The sequence below is a fragment of the Sminthopsis crassicaudata genome, chromosome 5 (assembly GCF_048593235.1).
Source record: "Sminthopsis crassicaudata isolate SCR6 chromosome 5, ASM4859323v1, whole genome shotgun sequence".
NCBI classification, from domain to species: domain Eukaryota; kingdom Metazoa; phylum Chordata; class Mammalia; order Dasyuromorphia; family Dasyuridae; genus Sminthopsis; species Sminthopsis crassicaudata.
The window spans coordinates 281,224,157-281,244,234 of NC_133621.1; the positions used below are offsets into that span (position 1 = coordinate 281,224,157).

General features: G+C 33.1%; 1 protein-coding gene across 7 annotated transcripts in view; it reads left to right on the forward strand.

Moving 5' to 3' along the window:
* LOC141544750 (uncharacterized) overlaps positions 1–20,078 on the forward strand; it is a 98,111-nt gene that overhangs the window by 10,071 nt on the left and 67,962 nt on the right. For 6 of the 7 annotated variants that reach the window (XR_012482782.1, XM_074271256.1, XM_074271261.1 and 3 more), the window contains 4 exons: positions 7,268–7,405; positions 8,369–8,553; positions 11,146–11,179; positions 14,353–14,422. Coding sequence is in view for 6 of the 7 variants with exons in the window: in XM_074271256.1 (XP_074127357.1) it covers positions 7,268–7,405; positions 8,369–8,553; positions 11,146–11,179; positions 14,353–14,422 (427 nt within the window). In the remaining variant the exon portion in view is untranslated. The remainder of the gene's footprint in view (positions 1–7,267; positions 7,406–8,368; positions 8,554–11,145; positions 11,180–14,352; positions 14,423–20,078) is intronic. The other variant, XM_074271257.1, reaches the window with a different exon arrangement.

Here is a 20,078-nt window from a genome sequence, read left to right on the forward strand (position 1 = left end):
CATAATTAGTAGTCAAATTATTAAGTCAAATGATACGCACTGATTTATTGCTCTTTGTACACATATTTTATCTCCTGATCATTTATCATTTGGAGGATAACTTTTTTAATAAATTTGACTCATTTTTTTTTTCTGTTTGAGAAATAAGGTGTTATCTGGTGAAACTTACTTCAAAATTCTATTTACAATTACTGTTGCTAACTATATTTTCTCTCTCAGATTCTATTCCCTCTCTCCTTTCACACTGACCCACAAAAGTGTTTTGCTATTGACCATATCTTCACCAAATATGCCCTCTAATTTTATCACCATCTCCCCTTCCTGTGTACTATTCCCCTCCTATTTTCCTGAGTTAGATTTCTGTACTTCTATTGAGTATGCATGTTTTTTCCTCTTTGAGCCAATTCTAATGAAAGTGAAAGTTGACTCTCTCCTCCTTTGCTCCCCCACTTCCCATTCACTGTAAAAGCTCTTTATTGCCTCTTTTTTGACAGATAATTTACATCATTTCCTCTTCTCCCTTTCCCTTTTTATCAATACATTCCCCCCTTAACCACCTAATTTCATTAATTTTTTTTAAAATATCATCCCTTTATATTCAATTTACAGCTGTGCCCTCTGTCTATATATGCTCTTTCTAAATGCCATAATGAGAAAATTCTAATGAGTTATAAGTATCATCCTCTTGTGTAGGAATGTAAATAGATAAACCCTTATGATAGCACTTTCCCGATTACCTCCTTATGCTTCTCCAGAATCCTGTATTTGAAAATCTGATTTTCCATTCAGCTCTGATCGTTTTATCATAAGTGTCTGAAAATCCTCTACTTCATTTGATGCCTGTCTTTTCCTCTGAAGATTATACTCAGTTTTCTGGATAAGTGATTCATATTTGTAATCCTATCTCCATAGTTTTCCAAAATACCATAGTTCTAGCCCTTATCTTTTAAATAAAGAGTCTGCTAAATCTTGTGTTATCTTAACTGTAATTTCACTATAACTGAATTGTTTCTTCCTATATGCTTGTAATATTTTCTCCTTGACCTGGCAGTTGCAGAATTGACTATAATATTACATGAGTTTTCATTTGGGGATCTCTTTCAGAAGGTGATTGGCCAATTCTTTCAATTTGTATTTTATACTCTGGTTCTAGAATATGAGTTCAGTTTTCCTTGATAATTTCTTGAAATAAGATGGTTAGGCTTTATTTTTAATTATAACTTTCATATACGGTAATAATTCTTAAATTTTCTCTTGTGGACTGATTTTCCAGGTCATTTGTTTTTTTCCAATGAGAGAGTTCATAGTTTTTCTTTACTTCATTTTTTGTTTTGATTTATTGTATCTGGATTTCTTATAATGCTTCCATTTACTGAATTACAATTTTTAAGGAATTATTTCCTAAAGTGAAATTTTGTACCTTTTTTCTCAATTGGATAATATTCCTTTTTAAGTTATTCTCATTAGCTTTTCGATTTTCCTTTTGCACCATTCTCAATTCCTTAGCTAATTTTTTTTTCTTCTCTCTCCATTATTTTAATTTTTAAAAATTCCTTTTGAGCTCTTCAATGACCTGGGACCAATTTCAATTTTTCTTGGAGGCTTGTAATGTAGGTTCTTGTAATCTTCTTCTGAGTATGTTTTGATGTTCCTTATCACCATATTATCTTTTATGGGTCAGAAACTTTTTTGCTATCTGCCCATTTTCCTAGTTTATTATTTGGCTTTTAACTCTTTGTTAAAATAGAATTCTTTTTTCCCAGGGTAAAGGGTGCACTGCCCCAAGTTTCACTATTTGCCTTCTATGGTTGTGTTGGAGGTTTCACAGCTGACTTGCTGATCCATTGGCTTTAGAACCAGGATAGAGTAGCCAACACTACTGTATTTTGGATAAGAGCCTCCCACAATATTCCCTGTGCATGGGGCCTCTCCATCCTGGAGCTCCGTGCATGGCATTGGTGCTGATCCATAGACACACACTCCCTATATCCCTCTGCTAATTAAGTCCTTCCAAAATATCTTCTGCTGGAAATGGGTTGTACTGCAAATATTTGTGGGTTCTGTCATTCCTAAACGTGTTCAGAGGCTTAATCTGATGTTGATTCCAAGGAAAGCCAGGAAGAGCTCAGGCACAGATCTGTCTACTGTCTGCCACCTTGTCTCCATCTTCTATAATTTCCTTTGTCTTCTCTTTTGATTAGATCTAGTTTTGCTTCTGCTTGATTTGAGATCAGGATATCTATGAATGCTTTTTTTTCCCCTTTCAACTGGAATATATTATATTCTGTTCCAGCCTTTTCCCTTTACTATGTATTTATTTCTCTGCTTCAAAGGTGTTTCTTGTTAACAACATATTGTAAGATTCTGGTTATGAGCTTTAATTGTGTAGGGGAGTTCATTGTATTCACATTCACAGTGAAGGTTACTAACTTTTTTTCTGCCATTCTATTTTTCCAGGTTTTATTTTTCTTTCTTTTTTCATCCTTTTCCTCCTCAAAAGTGTTTTGCTTCTAACCTTCAAACTGCCCTCCCTTTTGTCAACTTCCCCCCTTTTCTTATCCCTTTCTTTTATTTCTTTCTGCCCTCCCTTCTATTACCCTCCTGCTTTCCTCCTACTTCTCAGTAGAATAAGAAAAAGTTCTATACCACACTAAATATGTATGTTATTCCCTCTTCAAGACAAATCCTGTGAGTTTAAAGATGTTTGTCTCCCTCCCTTCTTTTCTTAAAGTGTCATAATTCCTTCCTGTGATGTATTTTATCCCATTTTTACTCTTTCCTCTTCCCCCAGTACAATTTCTTTTCACTTCTAATTATTTTTTATATCATCACATTAAGGTCAGCTTAATCTACTTAAGTATGCCTCTTCTAACTACCTTGAGAAAGAATTACATGTATCATCTCCCATATAAAGATTCAAACACTTAACCTTTAAAATGTAGGTGTTTTTCTTCTTCCATTTACCTTTTTATGCTTGCCTTGAATCTTTTATTTGAAGATGGAATTTTCTGTCCAGCTCTAGTGGTTTTTTCAGAAATTATTGAAAATCCTCTATTTTATTGGATTTTCACCTTTTCTCAAAAAAACGATAATGCTTAATTTTGTGGGGTTGTTTCTTGGTGTAGTCCATAATTCTTTACCTTCCAGAATATCATACTCCAGACACTCCAGTGCTTTAATGTGGAGTGGAACAGACCTTGCTTTCTTTCTGGTACTTTTTGCAGTATTTTCTCTTTGATCTGATAATTCTGGAAATTAGCTAAAATATTCCTTTCAGTTTTCCTTTTGTGGGTCTCATTTTGGAGTTAATCAGTGGATTTTTTCAATGAATATTTAACTCACTGGTTCTAGGATATAAGAATAGTTTTCCTCAATGAGAATTTAAAAAGTATGTTGAAATGAAAAATTGAAAGTAGTATCCAGATTCTTTTTTTTTTTTTTTTTTCAGCACAGCTTTCAGATAGTCCAATAAATTTTAGATTGACTCTTCTGGATCTTTTTTTTTTCAATGAGCATTTTTACATTTTCTTCTATTTTTATTTTTTGAACTTTGTTTGATTCTTAGTATCTCATTGAGTCAATCACTTCCATTTGAACAATTCTAATTTTAGTGACTTATTTTCTTCACTTAGTTTTGTTACCTGCCTTTGCATTTGACTAGTTGTACTTTTAAAGAAATTGTTCAATGAATTTTTTTCCGTTTCAACCAAATTTTTGTTTAAAGAATTTTATTTTTTAAAATTATCTTCTTCAGTAATTTTTCCCCATTTCTCCAATCTTATTGTTTAAGAAGTTATTTTCTTCAGTCAGATTTTGTGCTTTTCCAACCTTTTGAACTTCCTCCCAAAAAAACCCCGAAAAAACGATTATTCTCCTGCATAGCTTTACCCTATTTTTTCTTTTATCTCTCTTTCAAGATCCTTTTCAAACTCTTTCTAGAGAGCTTTTTTGATGTTGAGATCATGAGATCCATTCAAATCCCACTTTGAGGTTTCCCCTGAAGTCATATTGCCTTTGCTGTCTTCTTGCGATTCTCTATTCTGATCTTCCCTATCTCCAAAGTAGCTTTTTATGGTCAGAGCTCTTTTTGCCTATTTGCTTCTTTAAAAAAGTTGACCTCTGCTTATAGGGCATAGGGGGAAATTGTCCCAATCTTCTTTGGCAGGGGACGAGAACCTCTTACTGATAGTTCAGGGTCCAGAGTTGCTGCAAGTTTTCCCACTTACTGGGTGGCCTGACTAAGTTCCACTTGTTATAATGAGGTTTGGGGGCTTACAAATTTTTTTGTACTTGTACTGAAGGTCTCACATCTGTTCTGCTGATCACTGATCTTCTGAACCCAGAACAAGTAGCCAACACTGCTATATTTTTGCTAAGAGCCTCCCTTTATATCTCATTTTCCCTCCACCCAACTGAGCCAGACCTTTCCTAAAGTCCTTCCAAGATGGCTTGAGTTGGAAAATTATTACTGTGAGTGTTTCTGGGTTCTGTTACTCCAGATTCCATTCAGAAGCTTGATTTAGCATTGATTCTGAGGATTTGTTCTTATACTTTAGGATTAGATTCTTTAGTTTTCAATTAATTTTTATCTCTTTTTTTTCCCACTGCCCTTTGTTGAATTTAATCATATGGCATTAAGAGAAATAAAAGAATAGATCTAATATTTTGAATGACTTCTAGGAATTGAGCTAGAGGAATAAGCAGCAAATCAGTGTAACTACCATATTCACCTCCAAACAAATATAAAATCATTTCCAAAACAAACCTGGGCACAGTAGAATCATGAAAAAGACAGAGGGAAATAATCTGTGACCCCAAGAAACTTGAAAAATTAGCAGGAAATGGGTCAGGTAAAAAGGGGAGTCTAGTCCATGACAGGAAGCAAGCCACCAACAAACTCCACCTCTGTAGCTCTTGGTAAAAACTGACCACTAATATGGTGGAATAGGCAAATACCAACACTTGGATCCCCCAAATATCTCAGTATGGTCAGGGGAACAGGGAGACTAGTTCTGATAGTGCTTCACTCTAGCACATAACAAAATGGTAATCTCCAAAGGCCCCAGGAAAATAAGTAGAGCCTGAACCTTCATGTACCTATGCAGACAGGCAGCTGCCAATGACTGGATCACCATGTCCTTCAATGTATTGGGGGATGAATGCAGAAACATCTCAAAGACCTCAGTACACACCACATGCCACCACTAATCATCTAACTCAGTAGCAAGTAAGCTGCTAGACCCCGAGGGCCTCCAGCAGTGCCAAAGGATAAGCAAAAAAAAAGCACAAAAAAGATCTGACAATAGAAAGATAATTATGTAAAATAATTAAATTAAGTAGATGAAGACACAAAGCCAGAAGAAGGCAACAATGTCAAAACATCTATGGGCAAAACCCCAACGAAAAGTTCTTTTTCTTTTCCCAATTTTTCTTAGACTTTTCTTATATGATTTTTGTAAGCTCCTTTCTGAGCTCTCCTAAAAGTTCTTTCTGGGCCTGAAAACACTTCTCCATTTTTTTTTAATGGATGGGGTGGAGTGGCTGACAAGGATGGAGGCTTGTTACCCATAACTTGCTACTGAGCCAATGTCCTAATGTTTGTGCCTGCCCTCTTTTAAGGCTGTTTCTGCATTTTTCCATAGATATACTGAAGCATGTGTTAGTCTGACTATAGTGGCTGCTTGTTTGCTTGGGTACCTATAGGTCTGGGGTCTACTTATTTGCCCAGAGTTACAGAAGTCTGGCCTCTGGAGGTTACCTGTTTATTTGGGGCTATGATAAAGCATGTGGCAGTTCTCAGAGCCAAAGTTTGTCTATTCCGTGACTATGCTGAAGCACATGGGTGATGCTGGTGTTGGCTTTTGCCTCCTTCTCTGAGCCAACACTCAGAATCGACTGCTGGTTTTCTGAGATGCTTCCTGTCTGGACTGCATGTCCCTTTTATTAAAATGAGACCTTTCCTTCCAATCTTCCAAGGTTCTTAAGGCTCATAGATTGTTTCATTCCATCCTCTTGATGGTTCTGCTTTTATAGCATTTTTATTGGGGAACTATTTTATGTTGTTTGGAGGTGAATGTGAAAGAGTTAAAGTGATTTATTATTTAGTCCACAATTTCTGCTAAACTGACTAAAAACTAACCTTTTTAGACATGTGATATTAACTACTGATACCAGTTTATGATTCCATCAATATATTTCAATAAATGCCTTTTTAAAATCTATGACTTTTCCAGTGAAGATTCTCCTTACATGAATTGAACATTTAATAGAATTGGCAGTTTATCACTTATCACTAAATAATCAAGGGATAGCAAAACTTCCCATTATATCATTTCAATACTAGCTTAGGCAAAAAGCCCATGCATCATCCAGTACACAATATTACAATATGCTCAGTATTTCAGAATATTTATCTTTTTGTCAATATAGATATTCCTTCCCCTTGTTCAGCTTTTAACCAGTCTTTAATCTTTTTTTTTTTTTTTGGCAATTGGGGCTAAGTGACTTCCCAGGGTCACACAGCAAAGAAGTGTTGTTAAGTGTTAAGCTTTGAACTTAGGTCCTCCTGACTTCAAGGTTGGTTCACTGCACCATCTAGCTGCCCCTAATCACAGTTAATCTTAATAAAATGCCTTTGTGAATTCATGGTCTTTCTCAAATCTACTATCTTTCTGGTGATTAATTCTTCTTAATTTACAAAAGTTTGTCCTTTAAGAAGAAAGTTCATTGCTGTATTCATGCTCAAAAAGTTTCAGAAAGACATAAAATAGCTTATTCTGGTTTTGCTTTAGACAAGCAGTGGTCACCTCTACGTTATGATGGGACAGTGGAGTAAGAATTCATTGGAGTGGCTAAGATTATTTCTAATTATTTTCAAAGGGCTTCCACTTTACTTTTAAGGCTAGTAAACAAGCTGAATTAGCTGGGGGTTTTCCTCTTTTGTTAACATTATGATTTTCACAACACAATCCCTACTAAAATTGAAAAAAGACAAAAAAGTTGTCTTTTCCATCTTTTTGTCTGGTTTTTATTAATATTTGTAATGCTGCACTTGAAGCATCATAGTACTCCTCTCCATCACAACATACAACATGTGCTCATGATGCACATATATATATATATATATATATATATATATATATATATATATATATATATGTATGTATGTATTGAGTAAAGAATATGAGATATCCTCTTATTGAAGGATGTCCAGAAAAATAAGACTAGTTAAAAAGTTTAAAAACAAATTGCTTCTTTGCTATTCTAGAACGGCCCTTATGATTGCTGTCAGAGCGGAAGCTTTAGGCTTGGTCACTCTTCTTCTTCAACATAATGCTGATCACACTCTCCAAGATAATGATGGATGGACAGCTGAGCAGTATGCTAAGCTCTATGGTTATCCTATGTAAGTGCTAACATAATTAATGTCTTTATATCATTACATCTAAAAGAATATTTCCTCCATAAAATTGAGAGTGAATGTGGCTTTCATAGTTTCATATTATAATAATTGCCTGGCAAGCATCCTGGCAAACTACAGCTCTGAAAACTGCCACTTGCTTCAGCATAGCACCAGGCAAACAGGCAACTTCTTGAGGATAGACCTCTATCTGTTTTATATTTAAGGATACTAAAAAGAAATTGAGCAAATGGAAAATTTAGGCTATCAAAATTCAGTATGACATAAACAAAAGGGATATAAGAGAGTCATAGTCTGAGATCAGAATGTTCAGAAATAATAATAGCTGCCATTTTAATTTTTAAGGTTTTCAAATGTTTACAAACATTTTTGTATTTGATCTTCAAGGAGTTATACAATTTAATAATAATAATAATAATGTACATTTAGCAGTGATTTTTGTCTTTGTTTCTATTTTAATGTTTTACTGATATCTCTCAACTGTAAGAGACCTAAAGTTTTAATTTTAGGGAAAAATCACATATCTTGGATGCCTTCATATGAGTGATAACTAAAAAGAATCATAGTCAACATTGGAATTCACAGAGAAGCAGTTTTCAGGGGTAAGGATGTTCACCTTGGAGTGCTGTGGAGAGATCATGCCCCTCATGCTATGTGTGACCTTGGACAACTGTAACCTTTCTGGGATTTAGTTCTTAATTGATAAAATAAAGAGATTATTGTTGATCCCCCAAATAAGCTTTATCAGTTCTAAGCCTAGAATTCTATAATATTGTGATTCTGAAGATAAGTGTATTACATTTAAATTGATTAGTTTTGTTCTCCAGACTTTAGTTTTTACTAAAACAATAAAAAAAAAAATCTAATATTTGAGATACACAAAGACTTGTTACATGCAATTTTTATCTTGGTTGATGTACCCTTATTATGTTTTACTTTTTATTTTAGAAATATTTATCACAAACAAATTGAAGACCAGAAGAAACAAATTGAAAAAGAGAAGGAAAAAATTGAAAAACCAAAGGTAAAGATTGAAAAACAGAAGGAACAAATTGAAAAACAGAAGCCCTGTACGCCCCAAATCAGCTGTTCAGACAAGACTTCTGATACTGCACCATCCCTGGACAAAAAAGGTAGAACTGACAACCCCAAATAATAGTTAATTTAAAAAAAAAATGAAGAGCAATCTTAAAATTCATATATTCTGGGGTTTTTTCTATTTTCATTTTATATTTTAAAATAAGAACTGGTTTATCTTTGGTTAATGATTTAATTACCTCTGTACTGTACTATCTGAAACTACAAAAAACGTGTTTGTGTTATTATCTGCTTTATTAGGAAAAAGAATCAGGCTACACTATGAATTTTCTGATTTCCAAATTATTTTAAACATGTTTAAGCAAATCATATGAAAATTCTTTAACACAAAAGAGTAAATATGTTATTTGGCAATATGATGTTTTTATTCTTAAATGTGAAATAAAAAATGAATATTACTTATGATTGAATATAGATTGATTGATAGAATGATCAAACAGCAGAAGAGCAGAGTCTTCTCTTTTGGAACTCAGTAAATCACTTATTCAAGTGGAAACACCTTTAAATGTTTTCAAATTTTTATAGTGTTCATAAAGCTTTCCCTTAATATAAACTAAAGAAAAAGAAAAAAATCAAAAGAATTAGGGCAACCAGCGAACAGAGGAGCAGATTTGAAAGGTAATGCATATGATCCTTCATTTTCTGCAAATATTTTTCATACACGCCCACTTCCAACTTGACCCTCGGAATACTTTACATCCTTCTGATTCAGATAGTTAAATGATAGAGCATTTTCTGGTTGAGCTTCTAACACTATAGCCTGCTAGCTGGCCCATTTGAAAAGTTAATGACCTAGATTTGCAATAATAAATTCATCTTAAACGATTATTTTTAAAATAATTTATCCATTACCACATGAGATTCCTACTTGAATGCTGATGAAAGCAGAAAGCTTAGATGACTTCCTTATAGGAAAGCATAGAGGAAAACATTTTAAGAATTGGGCATTACATTGTCAGAAGGAGATAAGTTATGTAATTACAATGGCAGAAAAAGCAGTATATAATTTTAGTTATATTTTATTGCTGCCTAAAAAAATCCTTTTCCAATAAAACACTTTCAACCCTATTGTTTGTGAGTTGAAAATTGATCATCATTTTTCCTTATTTATTAATTTGTAAAATGGTTGATCTCTGGCTACTTTTATAAAATTGTTGTGACATTTAAGGAAGGAAAGTGAAATTCTATTCATCAAAAATCTAACATTATATTTTAATATGCTAATTACATATAAAATTTTTAAAACTCCTAATCCAATTTTAATAAAAATTATTACATTAATGATCTCATGATGAAATCAAAGAAAAAAGTTATAGTCTGTAACAGAATTTAATATAAGTACAATTAAAGAGTATGGCTTATTGGTGATGAACATAATCTCTGGGTACAGTTCTAAGGAAGGTAACAGAATATAGACAGACAAGGTCAAATTCCAGCTTTTGGATAAATGTATTAATGTTTGTTTTAAATGGCTAAAATAATTAGGAGTATAAATAAGTTACTTATATGATTGCTATTATAAAATACATTTGCTTTCTACCATAAGCCATTTATTTGGTCCACCTTATTTTCTGTTCATCAAAAAATTGATAAAATTCATTATTTGATAGGTTTGTATAGTAATAATAGCATTGCTTAATTACACATTACGTTGTTTTGAACTTAAGTATTTTTCCCTTTGAGTTTTACTAATGGAAAACCCTATGCATATAAGTTTTCCTATAGATTACATTTTGAAAATGAACCAGACTCATTATCATGAAAAATGAGTGTGCTAGAGCCCTGGTCCTGGTCCCCTTTTTTTTTTTTAACATTCCTGGAACCAACATCTTGTTTTCTATATTAAGTATAATAATAAAATAATAATATAATAATAACTATAAAATAACTAGTTATTTTTATTGGTGACTTTGATATGTTAATTCAGGGTTATGCTGGATAAAACACACTTTATCCATAATATTTAATAGATAGTAAATTCTTTTAGCACATGATTCAAATAGTTTGAAATTTTTAAATGAACTGAATGTAAGTATTTTAGTTATTTAATTCTTAATTCTTTTGTATTTTATTCTCTTCTGATTAGTAACAGCCGTAACTCACATTAAAATAGTGTTCTAATGTCTTCAAATTGTTTTCTTCACATTATTTTTGCCCTTGCTTATAATTTTTGAAATGTATGCTTTAGGGGAAATGTCTAGAAACTTTATTTTTAAGTAATATTTTCCCTTTTAAAAAAACGATTAGAAGATGGACTTAAAAACTTGGAATTGGACATTAGAGGTAACCTGATGTAACTCCATTTGGGAAAATTCACCATTAATGGTATTTACCTTCTGTCCTGGGAAAGAGATAACATGCTCTGTCAGTGTGAAGCAGTTAATGTAACCAGATCGTTGACAGATATCCAATACTTTAAGACCCACCTCATTCTGCTAAAAGACATTTATCTTATTTAACGCAATTCCATTTAAATCATATTGTTATTGCTCAAAAAGTACACTATACAATGGCTTTAGAATTATGCTTTTCATATTACGCTTTATAGAAGTTTTATAAAAGTATGCTTTTCATATTCTATTTATCTATCAAATTTTAATTTTATTTTAATTTTTTTTCTATAATAGCAGAAGATGGTATTGTAGAAGACTCTATAAGCAGGTATGGTTCATAGCAGTTTTACATTTCTTTTAATTAATCCTCTTGAACTAGTCTTCCATGAGCTTTTCAATCAAGAGCAAAGCAGACTCTTATGCCTCCAAAAGCTATATCTTTTATTTCACCAATTTCCACTATCACATTAATCCATGTTTATCTTCCAAAAAGTTAGGTTTACTTAACTCTAATTGGTACGAGTGTATATGCATTTATCTATATATGTACATTATTATGTGTATGTATGTATATATGTGTATATACGCATAATATACAAATAATATGCCAATATATAAACACATACATATATGTATTTATGCACACTGTATGTGTAAGCATGTATGCTTATTTATGAGATTGGCAACTGCTCTGTGTTGAGTGTTGCCTGGGAATGCAGAAGGATTAAGTGACTTGTTTGGGCTACAAAATCAGTATGTGACAAAGGAAGAATTTGAATCCACAATATTTTTACCCACTTCTTACTTCTTATCCACAATGCCCTTATATAACTATTAGCAAATAGTTAATAAATGAATGAAAAAATGAACCTCTATGTTCCATATGGCCACACCACATAGTAGCCACCTGGAATGAATTCTTAGCAAGCCTTTTGAGGCACATCTGCAATGCAAAGATGTATCATATTATACTTGTGGAAATTTATCTAAGTGCTCAGTTGAAGGAATTATCAAGATGGAGTGGGAATTAGTCACTGGGACCAGGATCCTAAGTTAAGACAAGAAATGGTATTGGAAAATTCTCAACAAGGAGAGAAGCAATAGAAAAGAAGAAAGTGTCTGGTGAGTACTTTCTGCTTGAAACTCTTGTGGACAACTATGGTACAAAGCTACTTTTCACTTTGAGACTTTAGCAGGAATATTTTTTTCCCAGTTAAGAGACATGTGGGCAAACTGGCATTGTATCATAAGAAGTGGTAAACCTTTTTTAAAAAAACAATTTCTCTAGAGATGCTATAAAAGCAAACAGATGTAGCAGAGCATTAACTGTAAAAGCCATTAGTAGTAATGATCAAAGACTAAGTATCTCACTTCTAGTGAGCTTATTTTCCCACTTCACAGAATGTTTATTTTTCAGTGACCTATAGATTCTGCACTCTTTATTGCTGTCAATGACTTACTACAAAAAGGGATGAAAAGTCTAGGGGAAAAACCCTTTCCACTTTCTAGATGATCAAGTAGAATCAAGTATTAGTAGAAATGATTTTTTTAAATTAAAAATAGAGAACCTAAAAGAGGCAAAACAGGGAGTGATTGTGTCAGGAGGTTGGTGGGAAGAATCCTGTGATACCAAGAAGCTGAACATTTCGTACCTTTCTAACTGTTTTTATCCAAAGAATGAAGAGAAATACCACATATATAAAGCACCAAGGTACCAGGCTGGGAGAGCAGTTCCTAATGTGACAAATTCACCCGAAATATTTATCACAATCAAAAACGATGGCATTTGTTAATGTGAAACAGCTTATGGGCTAAATCATATAAATCATAAAGCAAGATACTTCAAGTAACATGGCTTTTTAAAATCAGAGGGAAGAGCGAGAGGGAAATAAGGACTTGACCTAGGGAGTAAAGACACCATTAGCAAGGAGTTAGGGAGTGGGTAGGAAAGGGGCTGGGTAAGAACAAACTCTCATGTAAATTGCCTTGATGATTGAGTCAGTCTTAGATATTCTAACAAGACAGTCCCAGGAAACTGATCTCCTTTTGCATGGGATTATGGCTGATGGACATATTGCAAAATTTACATTATTCCTATTAATGGGGACAGAATGACCTCTTTTAGATCTGAATTTAAGGAAAAGCAAATGCGAATATGATTTTTGAAGCCTTAAGAACTTGGAAAAAAGAGATTGAAAGTTAATAAAATTCAGGAGTCTTGAATTTCAGGAGAAATTGAAGTGACTTGAAGGAGAAAGGTTCTAGCTAAAGGAAAAAAAGGAGCTGAGTCCAAGGAGGATTTGAAAAGATGGAGGACGACATAAAAAAAGACAAAATGAAGACTATAAGAAAAAAAGAGGAGAAGGAATACAACTGAGAAGAGAAGAAAAAGAAAAAAAACAAGACAAAACAAAAATCTGTGGGCACTTTTAAGGAGAAGGAAAAGGAAATCAGGGATGCTAGCAAGGAATTAGAGCTTTAAAAAAAAAGGGGGGGGGGAAGATGTCTTGACGCTAATAGATCCTAAAGAGCTGGGAAGAGAACCTTAGGGTCAGTTGACAAGGAGTGGGAATGGGAATAAAGATAGAATGGATTCATCCTTTGTCATTTTCAGCAAGTGTCCCCCAGTAACTCAGACACAACAGTTGTCCATCTACATTATTTCCTGTCTGGAAGTTCCCTGCACCAGTCCATCATAAGTGATATACCCCATCCTCCTTGAATTCTGGACCCAACTACCCTCCCCTTCCACCCCAAGTGAGTTGAAATTATTTGAAGGCAGATTACCACAGCAGGTGTAAAATTTGTATCTAGCAAGGAAGATAAATACTTAAAACTTTTCTGAGTCATATATTTTGGAATGTATGACCTACTCACATATCTGAAGGGCTTTTAGGAAAAGTAGTGGGTGCTATCCTGGGCTTGGAATCAAGAAGACTCATATTTATGAATTATAATCTGGACCACATACTTATTATCTTGTGACTCCAGGCAAGTCTCACTTAATCCTATTTGCCTCAGTTTCCTCATCTGTGAAATGAACTGGGGAAAGAAATGGCAAGTCATTTTGGTACCTTTGGCAAGAAAAAACAAATGGGATCACAGAGTCAGACGCTGAAACCAGTTGGGGGGGTAAGAAAAAATAAGTCAGTGAAAGTTTCTCAGAACCAAGTAGGGAAGGCTTGGAGAACAATGACATGTTACAATTTCCAGGGTTTTGTTGGTTCTGTGTTTTATAATGTCCCATTGTGTTCATTTGTCAACTTTAGAAGAGTGTAAAAATTAAAAATAATCTTGTTCTGGAGGACAGACTGATAGTTTCTACATTATTTTCTTCTTAGCCAAAATAAATCTTGGAATAAGAATCATTGATAATAGCCTGATCAATTAACACGTCCTTTGTAATGTATCATTTGGTGGCAAAGCAACAACTGAAAAGCTCTTGTTGATGACTGATTTCTGGAAATGTACTAATTTTAGGTTGTTATTTTTTTTTGAAAGATTCTCTGACAATACAGGATTTGATAAGTCTTGGCTAAGCACAGATGATGAACTGGATTTTGATACAAAGGTAAAGTTTCTTTATTAATTTTTTTCTGTTTGGAGGATGTTTTGCTTTATTTTAAAAAATTGCAAACAATAGTATACAATTTCTCTAGTATTTAACACTAAAGATCCACATGGAGTTAAATGAACCCAAATGATTCTAAAGCATATAAGCTTTTATTCTTTTTCAAGTTTTCTTCAAGTTCCCCACTTTTAGCTTATTTTTTTTTGTTGTTTTTTTTTTGTTTTTTTTTTTTTTTAAAACTAAGTGAAATCAACTTTTATAAAATTTACCTTCTGCTAATATTGCTATGTCTCTCTCCATATTTCCTTGTACCTTTGTGTTTATCAATGCACTGAAAAGAATCTTAGATTTGGAGTAGAGGACTAGGCTTCATATCTTATGACTGCCACTCTAAAATGAATGACATTTTAAAAATCTTTGTTTCCTAGATGATATTCAAGGTGCTTTCTAGATCCAAATCTGTGATTTATTCCATAATGTTCCCTTAATGTTGATTATACAGGTGACTTCCAATTTTTTTTAAAGTAGAGCAGCTATGAATATTTTTGTCCATATAGATCCTATTTTCCTTCCTTTCCTCTTTTGAGGATGAATTCTCAGTAATGCAATCAGATTTATGAGTGTTGTATGTGGTTTTCTAAAACACCTGGATTAATGTGCAGTCCGCCTAGTGGTATACAGGATTTCCCATTATTTGAAGTTATTTTTTTTTGTTTGTTTTTCTATGGCATTTTATTTTTTAAATTTTATTTAATTTTTAAATTTAAATTGGAAAAAATGGAGTAAGAAAAAACAAAAGGAATACAAAACAAAATAATTCAAAACAAAAGAGAATATTGTCATGGGCCTTGCAAAACCCCGAGGATTCAAAATATGTAACAACGAATTAATAGATCAAGAAAGTATATAGATATATATATCTATATATATATATAGATATATATATATATATAATGTATATATATATATATAGATAGATAGATATAGATAGATAGATATAGATATAGATATAGATAGATAGATAGATATAGATAGATAGTTATAGATACAGATATTTGTATATATATATATATCGTTATTAGTAGAAGAAATTATATTTCATGAATTTCCATTATTTTTACTTCTTTGTATTTTGTTCTTTGGTTGTCTGCTGTATAACTTATTTACTTTCCGTGTTTTTTCCCCTTGAATCCCCTCCCCTACCCTAAAGCAAACTACAGTTAAAAAAAGATATATTTATGTAGATACACCACACATACACACACACCACATACATACAACTATTCCTGTTGACTCTTTAATATTCTACTCTATAACTTGCCTTGCTAATATTTAACCTCCCCCTCCCCATTCAAGGATTCCTCCTTTGTCTTATTCCTTACCCTTTGTTTCTTCATTTGCTCATCCTTCTGCCCTTATTTCTTTATAGATTTTGGAAGGTGCTATACTCTTCATAGTGTATATGTAGTGTTTGCCTATTGAACCCATTCCCCATGTGAGTAGGTTTTCAGAACTATGAGCCCTCTTCCCTTTGGTCTAATGCCTGTTCCTATTTTTATTCTACACCTCATTTGTATAACATGATTTACCTTGTCCTTCACTTTAACTCTGCCTATCTTTCTTTTGAGCTACCCTAGTGTTGATGTGAATCTTAGACGTATAGTTTATGTTTCCCATGTAAAAAAAAATAATTTTTTGATGATTCAACAGTTTGTCTATGTTGAGTTTCTTAAAAGTGATCTTTGATATTGGCTCTTATATATTAAATTTTCTGTTAAATTCAGGTTTGGCTGATAGAAAGTCCTGAAAATTTGCAAGTTCATTTAATATCCATATTTCTCATTCAAAATTATAGGTAATTTGTCTGGATATGATATTTTTCACCCCAGGCCTAGGGTTTTTTTTTTTTTTTTTTTTTTTTTTTTTTTTTTGGTGAAGAGATTGATTCCAGAATGTACAATCCTTTATTTTACCTGTTACTAAGTCTTATACAATTCTAATTATAACTCCAGCATATTTGAATCATTTGTTCTTCCTTCTTGAAACATTTTCATTTTAATTTGGAGATTACAAAATTTGGTAGAAATATGTCCATGTGTTTTCTATAAATGATCTCTTTGAGGTGGTGTTCAGTGGATTTTTCCTATTTTTCCTTTCCCCTCATGTTCTATCACCCCAGGATAATATTCTTGGATTATTTCCTACATTATTTTGTCAAGTCCTTTTTTTGGTCACAGCTTTCTGCAGTCCAATTACTCCCATATTTTCTTTTTCATATATGATGTTTCACATTCTGTTCCATTATTTTCTCATTCTTTACAATCTGTTTTGTTGTTTCTTGGTTTCTCATAGCTTCACTGGCTTCCTTTTGCCCAATTCTAATTTTCAATTAATTTCATCTTTGAGACTCTGTACCTCCTGTTCTAGTTGGTTTACTTTTTCCCATCTCCTTATTTTTCTTGGATGGATTTTATTTTTAGTTTTTTCCCAATGTCTCTCACCCAGGGCCTTGTTTCAGCAGCACAATAGAGCCTGGCATTCCCAATCAGGTGATTTTCATTGTCTTCTGGATTAAAACTTCAATTTGACAAAAAGTCTCTATGGTTCCAGCTATACCCAGCTAGCCGATGGGTCCCCACTTGATGTTTCTGTGGGACTACCCTGGAGGTCTTTGCAGTTCAAACAGATTACTCTTCAGGCTTGGATCGTTCTAGATCATCTTGAGTTATATCAGAACCCCTTTTCTTTTCCAAGTCATCTTGATCTTTCACCAATCTGTTCGATCTGAGGCAAAAAGTTGTTCTATTTGTGGGGAAAATCTGGAGAGCTTGAAATTTACCAACTGACTCCTCCATATTCCCAGAATTCTTCCCTCTTTGCAATTTTTGACCTTCTAGCTGATATAATAAAGGTGTTAATTTTTAAATTTCTCTGAGTCTTGGACAATTTGGAACATTTTTCATGAAGTTAATTCATTCATTTCTTCATTTTGAGGTATTTTGCTAGATTTAGAGATATGTATCAGATACAGTCTAGATTCACTTGTCATGGAAGTAACATTGTTAGAAAATGACTTGAGAGTCAACTATACATTGAACATATGGAAAAGAGTTCATAATCTTTAACTAGAGATGAGTCATCATACTATTTCAAACCGAACAGCCTCCTACTATCTGAAGTAATTTTCTGACATGCCCCCTGGTGAACCACTTATCTTTGACTCTTTCCTTTTGCTTGTATTGGTATTCCTGACACTGTGAATTACATATATTTTATACTACATATATTTATATGTGTGTGTATGTGTATACATATATATAATAAAACTGTTTAATATGTATTTTTTCTAAGCTATATAATCTTATTATCCTAGAACTGATTATACTTTGATTGTTGTGTGATTTGTAAGGTTTATGTTTAAAATTTGTCTTTAAAAGAAAAAAAAATCTCATTTCAGTGTGTCCTAATCTATGTTATTAAATATTCTTTTTATAATGGGATATATTTAAGTAATGTTCTTATTCAAAGGATTTACACTAGGTTTTGGGAACATAATAACAATAGGAACCTTGACTTTTAAGTGCCGACAAATAAATTTGCATAGGCAATGGAATGTGTAGAGTTCATTGAAGGGCATAGTAGGTATCAGCTATTCCACAAATTTGCAGCATTGTAGCTTTCATTTTTTTCTCTACTGTGCATCCAAGTTGTTATTATGAAAGTGAACATGTGGTTATAAACTACATCACATAAATGCTTGAAGTTGTAAAAGTTAAAGCACATAAATATTGAGGGATGAATGTATGTATTGCATATTGAATATACAGATCTCTGTATAGTCAAACCTATTGATTTTGTCTCCAGTACTCCAGTTTGATGAAGTGTATCTTGCATAGGGGATCAAAAATCTTATTCTATTTATTACAGGTTTTAATTTTAAATATTTAAATTAATACAGACAGTTATATGGATGAGTGGTTAGAGGAGTGGCCCTGGAATAAGGAAGACCTGAGTTCCCAGACTCTTAACATATAATAGCTGTGTGAACTTGGGCAATTCACTTAAACCCAATTGCAATTGCCTCATCAAAAATAATTAATTAATTACTATTAGAGTATGAGGTATAAATCTTACTTACAGATCTTACCTTTCACTGTTTGCCTAAAGAAATCCTAAGCACCATAGAAATTTTATTGTCTGAATATGCTTTATATTTTTGAACCTCCAAGAGTTTTTTCTTTCTTTTTTTTTTTTTTTTTTTTTTTTTTTCTTTTTTTGGCTGAGGCAACTGGGGTTAAGTGACTTGCCCAGGGTCACACAGCTAGGAAGTGTTAAGTGTCTAAAGCCAGACTTGAACTCAGGTCCTCCTGACTTCAGGGCCAGCACTCTATCCACTGCACCACCCAGCTGCCCCTGAGTTTCTTCTTTCTATAATGTCTTTCTGTATCATTTACCTGTTGACCCTGTAAATTATAGACTAATTTTCCTTTATCCCATGTCTTTCTCCCTTCTTCTATGGAAGTAAGCTCTCTATCTTTTGATGACTATTAATAACATATTTTCCACACTGTTTTATGTTTAGTTATTGGTGTAAATATTTTATAACTCCTTGGGAAAAGAGCATCTTTTTTTTGTCTCCTAATAGAGTAACTTACACACAAAAATATGAGTTGATAATCATTTTTCTTCATGGTGAATCTGTTGGATTATTAATGGTCTATATAAAATTAATAAATAATAGATGTTTATTTAGCACTTACCCCATGCTAGACACTATACTAAGCACATTACATTTGATTCACACAACAGACCTCAGAGGTAAGTACTGTTACCTCTGTTTTACCATTCTACAGATGAGGAAACTGAAGCAAACATCTGTTAATTGGGATGGGTGCAGGGTCACATAGTTAATAAGTCTCTGAAACAGAAATTGAACTCAGATCTTTGTGACTACAGCCTTAGTGCTCTAACCATTATTTTTGTCCAAATATCCATTTCCTTCCTTTTATTTCTGGTATATATTTTGGAGTTTGTGACACAATTTTTTTCTTTTGTAAATAATGGGTTCTAATCTCATAGTCACTTTTCTTTAGACATTCTTGAAAAGTCTATTTTGATAATGTTTACTAGGTTACACTTCTGGCTGCTTGCAGTAAAAAGGTGATATATTGTGGTGGCAGTGACTTAGAGTATTACAAAGAACAGAGGGGATTGAAGCAAGGATTGAAGAATCTAGGGAAGATTTTCAGCACATGGTCAATATGGACATTTTTTGTAAGAGAGATAGAATGATCTAGTAGATTGCAGAAATTTAAAATAAATGAGTTGGTATGAGAGAGGAGGCAAATCTATTGGAGGAGATGGGATGGCACAGGAGCACCTGAACAAGTAGAAAGCTCAACCTTGGTAAGGAGTAAAGCTACTTCATCATGGAAGGTAGGGATCAAGGAAATATTGGCAGAAGGCATCGGAATGATAGGAGATGTGGAAGAGGAGAGATGAAGGAGCTCATGCCAGATGTCTCAAATTTTTTTAGTAAAATATGAAGCAAATTTCTCAATAGAAAGTATGGGGGAGAAGGAAAACATGGAAGGTTTGAGAGACAATGAAAAAGTATGGAAGAGCTGCCGTGGAAAGTAGGATAGTCAATTGATAA